We start from the raw sequence: 9,075 nt of genomic DNA, 5'->3' as shown, positions 1-9,075 counted from the left end.
GGGGACATTCGATTAAAAGTATGACCAAAAACCCAATCAGAAGGTCAATACGTGCCGCATGAAATTGTGTGGTCTTGTTTTTTCCAAATTTTAAATCTTGAAAGCATTCAGTAACAGTGGCGTGATCGGCCTGTTCTGCTTTCAGAACAAGAGGTAACACTATCACAATTACACCAGATGGACATCTCGCCGTGCTGAGATAGTTTAGAAGTTTAGGGAGGAGAGGGTGTTGAGTTGTTGAGGGGGATGAGTTGCGATGGAATGGGGCCACACTCCGAAGGTCAAAAGTGGCCCCTCACGATTACAAGGAAGATTTGGATGACGGTTATGAGTCGAAAATTTTCAATGAATGAATGGTCACTTTTATTCCCTTGACCTGAACACTTCTATTATTTATTTTAGAGTTTGCTGACTGACATACTTTTCTAAAAACCCGCTAACAATCCAACAGCTGAAACTCATTGTTGAACAGGAGGTCTAGGGAATTTACCCAGAGACATACCGCAGGGTTATTCTAAATATATCTAGTGGCGTGTTTGAGCTTGCATGGAGAGATAATAATGTGGTCAACACCTGAAGCCTACAATTTAACTAGCTACCTTATTTGGGCATGCAATATTAGGTTAGTATACAGTTGTTTTAAACACACACATAGTGACCATTTGAAATAAACCGACATGGATGATTTTTAAGAAGTTGCAAAGTTTTGCGTTTTTTTTCACAAAATTGAGGCTTTTAAAAAATTTTGTTTGATATTTTTAGAATTTTTTTCTGATTTTTTTTTTCACATTGACAAATATGAGGTCCCCCTGGTTGAATTTCGTTTATTTGAAGTTGTTTTAAAAATATAATGTTTCCAAAGATGACCAAACTATTTCGCTTTACATGGGTCTTTCTTTTTCTTTAGACACTCGGTAATTTAGGATGCAGACTGTTTCGACCATGTCTGTAAGAGCCAACTAGGACTGAGAGGGGCACAACGTTCTTGCACAAAGACGGAGATACTCGATAGTAATTCTTATCCATCGGGAATGGAACTCGCGTCTACTGCGTGCGATTGCCAGGCTCCTAACCGCTACACCACACACTCTGTTGAGAGGATAACGTCTATTCTTTATCATTTCCCTCTTTGACTTTTGATATCCATGCGTAGCCTCGCAGGGCGAGTGGTTGGCGATTGCTCTGGTGTGATTTGCTCCTTCTTTCCTCTCAAATATTATTATTTGTATATCGCCCTCATCCTTCCTTTTTCTTCTTTGTGTTTGTTACTCTCTTGTAACCATACTGTGTTGTAATACCGTAAGTAAAATTCTCACTAAAGCTAAAACACCTCGCAGATGTTCAATTGGGGATATGTGAACTTAGTATGTGGGGGTATGGTAAAAATAAACGTGGGACTCCCAGTCAGAAATGACTTGACCTAGTAACCCACACATATTCAGATCCTCCACAGTCCGTGGGGCTACATTTGGGTCTCCATGATATCTGTCTATCCATCCATCCATCCATCCATCCATCCAACCGTCCATCCATCTATCTATCTATCTATCTATATATCTGTCTGTCTGTCCGTCCGTCCGTCCGTCCATTCATCCATCCATCCTTCCATCCAAACATCCATCCATTCATCCATCTATCTATCTATCTATCTATCTGCCTGTGTAATTGTATAACACAACTAAGGCCGTTCCCAGAGTGGCTCTTATTTTGTTTTTTGTTTTAGTAGAGTTTTTTCGGCGCTCGCAACTGCGTAAGGTCATATGAGCGCCAGAAGATTAGAGGTGTTACAAGCGAGTAACAAACATAAAAAAGAAGGAGGGTAGATAAGGATGATAGGTGTTTGATAGGAAAGAAGGAGCAGATCACACCAGAGCACCCGCCAACCCCCCGCAGAGTGGCTCTGTAGGTCTGACCTGTAGCTCGCCAATCGCACTCTGCGTGCCAGCACAGCCGCACTAGGCTAGAAGCACACAGACAGGCCTATGAATGTAATCTGTGGAAACTAGGTCAGCTTCTCGATTCGAAATCTTATTGTAGGATAAAGTGTATTTCTTGGGATTTTGTAGTCAAGTGTTGATCAATATCTAACAGTAAAGCGCCTAATAATACTTACTTCTTGCTGATTTTGAGGTTCTGTGAAGAATTTCAGTCGAAAATAAACACGAAACAAGGCTGCGTGCGACACATGTCTGACGTGTTTTACAACACAGTTGAATAGCACGTCTGACGCGTCGCGCAGCTCAGCGGACAACAGACAGACCATACAGCGACGCTGCTAAGGCAAACGATAAGGTATACGTTCATTTGCACGGTGCGAGCTAGGCGAGCTACAGGTCAGACTCTTAGAGCCACCCTGGGACCGGCCTAACTGAGGAACATTATTGTGTATTCATTGAGGAGGTGGGGGCAGTAGGGGGGGATACATCCAAAAGACTTTGAATTAGCAAAAAAAAAGGACAAAATGGATGTAGCAATAGCTAGTTACAAAAGTATTTACGCCAACAACGTGCTTTTCTTTGAGTTGCTTCTGTTATATCATATATTATTGATTATTTCATGAAGTCAGAATTTACAATAATCTATCCGTTCTTGCAGATATACTCCAAGTCACTCCAATGTCTTCACTAATCCCTTATTTCGAATAAGTGTACTCATCTTTCCTGTAAATGAATTGAGAGATGCGTCTGAGGTCGTTAGCTTTATTTTTCTATTCATTGAAATTTTTCTATGAACGTAAGGTGCAATTCAGATTCTGAGGTAAGACCACGAAAAATGGCCCTCTACCTCATCTTATCCTACCTTATTTTATCTTCTCTTCTTATCTCACCTCGTCTCATCTCATCTTATCTCATCTTATCTTATCTTATCTTATCTTATCTTATCTTATCTTATCTTATCTTATCTTATCTTTGCAGATTTTGTACAGAAAACGCCTTGGGTTCCATTCTTCCTCTCCCGTAAATCCCTAGCCAATCACAGTCCACAATGGAGCACCTTGTCCCACTCCGTAGAGAAACCTGGAGCTTTTTCGAACGTCAGCGCAAAGTGTTCAGCGATGCCTTCAAGGGCATGGACTCCGAGTGGGACGAGTTTGACAAGGAGCTCGAGCGCATGCGTAAGGAGATGTTCACCCTGAAAGCTCTGGACTTTAACGACTTTGGTTCCAGCATGATCAAGCCCGAGAGGCCAATCGTCAGCGATGCTGAAGGCAACAAGAGGCTGTCTTTGAGGTACGGTCACAGGTTGGCATGATTTGATTAGTTAGTGTTCTGTTTGTTTTAGGAAATATAGTGACACGTTTCATACGTGGCGGCCCATTGATTGTACAACAATTCTTTCAGATACAGTTTTCACTCGTAACATTATACCAAGTGTTGACTAAAGAACGCATACACACATAGACCTCAGTTCGATTTCTAGCGAGTCTTTTGGCCCGCCTCCCAACTTATCTAAATGGTGTTGTTTGGGCTGTAAAACACCTACATTTAGATGGAAATGTCTTATTCCCATGATACCCGTCTCCATGTAAGCATCCACGATGATACTTCCATTAGCAACAATTCAACACGTTCAGCTGTTAAAGACATACTTTTTATATTCGTTTTTTCCATATTGTAAGTGGGGGGGGGGATTTTATATTCGTTTTTTTTTCTGAATTGCTTTAAGAAGTGGGGGGGGGTGATGGGGGAGGTGGAGGGGGAGGGGGAGGAAGGGTTCCCTTTTAAGCTTGTCACCACCCTCAGTATACTTTGCATACAGGAATAGTATTATTTCACCAGCTTTTTTTTCTGGCGGAGGCGGGGGGGGGGGGGGGTTCTAGGTGGTCGGTCTTTTTCAAAGCTTAGCCTTCACGTTATTCTCTCATAAACCAGTTCTTCCCGGTTGTATACGTCTAGCCTTTGTGACGCACAGCCCCCAGCCATGATAATTTGTTCCTTGGCATGTATCATGAAAAAGAAAAACACCTGAAGCAGCTGAACTGAACTGAACTACTCAAACATATGTTTCGAAATCAGTCGTGAACAATATTCTTCAACTCACATTAGTGTAGCGTGTGAGGTGCTCGCCATATTTCGGAATAATATGTTTCTTAAATTGAAAACATTCACCACAATGCTTGAAACAACTATTTCATCTTTGGGTTAGCTTTCCGGCGTGCAAGTAGAGCTTAAGCTGGAAAAAAAAGCTCGCCTTTAAGCACAAGGTGGCTACCCCGAAAATTGCTGTTTTGAAAAAGATCGAAGGTAAAGTTCTTGTACCCATGAAATCTATCCCTGTGTATCTACTTTCAAATGAACTCTTCAGTGGTTTTGCATATGAGTCAGATATGACCTTGTCTGTCGTATCGGTATAAACTCCGGACGGTTAATTACACGATCAAAAAATAGACAAAAACGTTGTGCAGATATGCAGAAAACTTTTGAAGCAAATCTGAGGGCGAAATAGGCCATCCCATCCAAAATAAGGCATACCTATCTATCTGGACTAACCCTTCATCGAAGTATACAAATGGTCTATCCCCTGTACAGTGGGCTAACACACCAAGCTTGTCAACTCTTTATCATTGGGTTAAATGGTCTAGCCTATCGGAACCCATGTGAGCATTACATTTTATGCATTTTCTATGAAACAGATTGGTACTATTATGTGAAACAGTACTCAAGGGAAAATTGATACATTACAGACAAAATTTGAAGAAAAAAAATTGCCTGATATGAAAATATCAGTCTTTAGGGTCATTTTCAACTGGGAAATGTAGTAAACTCTTCACCTGCATTGTCAGCCATTTTTTTTATTTAGTTAGCCCATTAAAAAAACTTTGAAAGTTTGCTGTTTCTTTAAAAGACTAGGAGAGTTTTCTCTGTAGCCAAACAAATACGTACACATCACTGAAACCAAACTTTTCCTATAGCTAGGCCAATGCCCACTTTTGGTGTAGGTCAAGATTTCAGGAAACACCCGAAATCTGGGTTAGCCAGACCAATATACAGAAGTCGTGGCAAAATTAAATTACCCGAAATGTGGGTCAGAGACACTGACAGATCTATTCAGCTTCGTGAGAATGCCAAGGAAAAGAGACATTGACAGACAACGTCAATGGGAACAAGGCTTGAGAACGACCAAATATAAAACCTACATGGTTCGAGGGCCTCTGAGACACCTTGACATCACACAGCAGTGATACAGAAAAGCGGGCGAAAGTCAAAGAGCACGTTCCCCCACTTGACCCAATATTCATATCAAGGGGCCAAAACTCTCGCGAGGCAACGTTTTTAGTAGCTGTTATAAGTCCCACCCTCTTTAGTTACCAAGGTAATTTCTCGAGACGCCGGGCAAAATGTTGTTAGGGTCTTTTTTTTTAGGGATTAATGGGAGTGTATTAAAAAATACAGGCCCGTTAACCGGGGACAAAGTGACGAAGTATACAAACCCGGTAGGGAAAATCTTTTATGATTTCAGAAAGTTTCAGCACCCTCTTGGCTCAGTGTAGACCTAGCTTCTTCTAGATCTATGGCCTAGGTCTAGATCTAGACAGACAGACATAAAGCATAGGTCTAGTTTCAAGACCTAGATCTAAATGAAGATTGCAGATGTCTTTTCTATGAACGATCGCTTTTCCTCCGTTTTGGAGTTTGAGGAATGAATAAGACTATTTGAAGAAAAGAAAAATGTCATAATTTCAATCGAGCAGTCACCCTCTCTATTTTTCGGTCTCTCTCCATCTCTCTCCTCTCTCTCTCTCTCTCTCTCTCTCTCTCTCTCTCTCTCTCTCTCTCTCTCCGGATTCACAAAAGATTTCCCCAACAGGGTCTGTATACCTCGTGACTTTGTTCCCGGTTACAAGGGTCTATATATACTTCGTTTTTAAAGTTCGAGCTTAGCATACCCCTTACCCGTTGTTCCCCTTAAATTTACATTACTTGTACTGGAGAGGGACAAAGGAATAGCGGAACTGCATGCGCAGAAAAGGAGTTTTCGTTCTGTAACGTTGTCTTGACTAAATACCGACACACGTCTCTGTCGTCACGTGACACCGTCTGGGGTATTTATAAACGCTGGGTGAAAAAAAGAAGTCAGAAATAAATGAAACTATGACGAACTCTGCAACCCATGCTTTGAACTAATTTGCCTTTCTGAAAATATTTACTTGCAAGTGAGTAGTAAAGGTAGCAACGTTATTTTACTCCACAAGCTCTGGGGAATTATTTATTTTTTTTATTTTTTTTTCGTCGGGGAGGAGGGGGTCCTTTTTTTTCAACGGGTCTGAAAAACAATTCAGAATTTATCCTGTCTCAGAAAATGGCACTGACAGACTGACCTACTGATCATAAATGTTTAACACCTCTTGCTTTGGTCCAATCTAGAACATTAAGAGGCGGGCTGCTTTGCCCCTGTCTGCCAGGGCTAACCGCTCGGGCCTGAGTGAGATACAGGTTAGCAGACCGACGGAGATGCTTGATGTTGTTGTTGTTTTCAAATCCTTTAGCTGCGAGCATTTAGCTCTTGTCAGCGCAATGCCTCCCTTAAGTAACCACTTGTCCTTGTCATTTGGTCAACCCCAGAGTACAGCAGGATTTTAAGTCTGTAGGTGTGTGTAGGAGCTTGCGTCGAAGAGCTGCCAGGTTTGGGCTGTGAAGGAGAAGATGTTCAACGGTCTCCTCGTGGTAGTCACAGTGTCTGCAATGGAGTTCCCAAATGAGGTTTATTCTGTTAATGTACTTGTTGGTATGTAAGTGTCCTGTGCGGGCGCTGAAGATCAAAGTCTCATCGGCTCTACAGAAGAGGTTCGAAGGGTCTTTGAGGTTGTGTTTGTCCATGTACCCGAAGAGAGATCTTCCTGTTTCTGCATTGGCTCATCTGTTTAGCCGCTCGTCTCTGCTTTTTGCTTGGGTGATCCCTCTGCAGGTCTGTAAAGAGAAATACTTGATAAAACTGACATCAACAGGCACGTCCTGAACTGACGCCTTATACTACAGTGCGGTCAAAATTCGTGGCGCAACTTATTGTCAAATATCTCCTCAACTATCTAACATAAACTCACCAGCTTTAACATAGCCAGTTATATCAATTTGTTTTAGCAGATCAATATTGTTGTAAACACCTGTTAGCTGTATTCTAGAAAATTCCTTAATAAATACTAATAAAAAATCCCGGAGGGTGGTTTCTACAGATTTTAAAAGGTTTACAGCCGCAGATTATATCGCTTTTAAAAGCAAGTGCGTTATTTTTTTTTCCTAATCCCTAGATTATGGTTATTGAATGCATGTTTTGATAACTTTTAGTGCTGAAAGTGTTCACTATAAAATTAGTTTTCTTGTAAGTACTCGTAATTTTGCCATAAAAATGTGTCTTTGGTTAGCTGTGACGTAGGCCATATGCGTATACAAAATGTGTGGGAAGTGCTGTGAACATTTCCATTTTCCGCGAGAAGGAGGCTTGTCGTATTTTATATACATTTATGAAGAAGAGTTTTATCAATTTAGCCTCAATTGTTGTGGACAAATATGTTTAAGTTAAGATAAATTGATACAAACTGCTGTGCAAATTATGGGTGACATTGATTATCCAGTTAAGAAGACATTTGGGGACAAGTTGCACAGCGAGTTTTTGACCGCACTATAGTCTTATACGTGCAGGCACTGGTAGCCTTACCTTTACAACGCGAACGCCACTGGTATCTAAAGAAATTTTCAAGTCTCTAACTAGAACCATAAGGAGAAGACAATTGATATTCGCTCGGAATAGGTAGAACAAATTAGAATAAATAGAGCAAAGTGCTGCTGTATGGAAAGATAGAAAGAAAGAAGTGCAGAGGACAACAGTGAACAAAAAACAGATGGCCGGAACAGCTTTCTGACTTTATGAAAAACATCACCAAAAACTGAGCTGATCAGGAGGACTGACAGCAGTATGGAATGGGGTACTATGATCGTAAATGCCTGTTCGAAACCATACACCTGAAAAAGAAGAAGAAGAAGAAGAAGAAGCGCACGTGATTTATTTAATGAGTTGTTCGCCTGTTTCAGATTCGACTGCAAAGATTTCAAGCCTGAGGAGATCACGGTGAAAACAATGAACAACCAGCTCATGGTTCAAGCCAAACACACAGAGGAATCTCCCGGAAGAAAGGTGAGGGGAGATGGCGGGGGCTGCTTGCTTTGGCATGTATCGGTTATGTTCTTGGACGTGCTGAGTGGGCAGTTGGGACGGGGATGGAGAAGGTGGGGGGGGGGGTGCTGGCATTCGGCATGTACGTAAATCTATACGTCCTTATGAATGTATTGCCGTCACATTCTTGGACATTTCGGGTGGTTACCTGGGAGTGGGAGTGGGAGTGGAGGCGGTGTTTTCTTTAGCCTCTGATCTTATTTACGGACACGCTACCTGAGTGGGTGGTGAGGGGAGAGGACGGGGGTTACTTGTTTTAGCCTTTGGTCAATTTTTAGGACAACGGTCGACAACATCTTGGCTTTTGGTCAGTTTCAGTCTAATGAGGGGTTTTCTACGGCCTAATACACCTCTACCTATTTATTATTATAACCTTCTTCCAGATTACCTTATCGCGACAATCAGAGTATGATTTTTTAAATTCTTTTCAAAAAGACACTGCAACCTGATTTTGAGCAGAAATCAAGGTACACATCAGTGATGAGATGCCGACACCCTTACCTGCATCACTCTATCTCGTTAATCATTATCACAATGTGCCAGATCTGCAGCAGACATCGGCGATCATGGTTCTCCATTCATTCCTTTGCCCAGATGCTCTTTAAAAAAAACTACGTTACCCGCTGATCTATCTCCATTACCCATCTGTTTAGGTTCTTTAAGTAGGTTTTTCTGGGCCTTCCCCTGCCTCGTTTGCCTTCAATTTTTCCAGTGAGAGCTAACACTAACATTAATAGTTTACTTTAAAAGTTTAATTAGATCTACTCGTACTGACTGTCTAACACACGACCAAGGCAGATTTTATTTCAATCAAGGGCAAAGACATCAAGTAATTAACAGTACATTGTACTCATTGCCGTAAGCCTTTGGTCACGTTCTGTGATGTTCTGTGTGGGTGGTTGGGGG

General features: G+C 41.6%; 1 protein-coding gene across 1 annotated transcript in view; it reads left to right on the top strand.

Moving 5' to 3' along the window:
- The window catches only part of LOC101846598 (alpha-crystallin B chain), a 40,118-nt gene that overhangs the window by 28,775 nt on the left and 2,268 nt on the right, over positions 1-9,075 (top strand). The window contains exons 2-3 of the mRNA XM_005103843.2: positions 2,916-3,230; positions 8,028-8,130. Of these exons, the coding sequence (XP_005103900.1) occupies positions 2,986-3,230; positions 8,028-8,130 (348 nt within the window). The 5' untranslated portion in view covers positions 2,916-2,985. The remainder of the gene's footprint in view (positions 1-2,915; positions 3,231-8,027; positions 8,131-9,075) is intronic.

The sequence above is a fragment of the Aplysia californica genome, unplaced genomic scaffold, assembly GCF_000002075.1.
Source record: "Aplysia californica isolate F4 #8 unplaced genomic scaffold, AplCal3.0 scaffold00392, whole genome shotgun sequence".
NCBI classification, from domain to species: domain Eukaryota; kingdom Metazoa; phylum Mollusca; class Gastropoda; order Aplysiida; family Aplysiidae; genus Aplysia; species Aplysia californica.
Note: the sequence above shows the minus strand (reverse complement) of the source record. Positions and strands in the feature narration are given on the sequence as shown.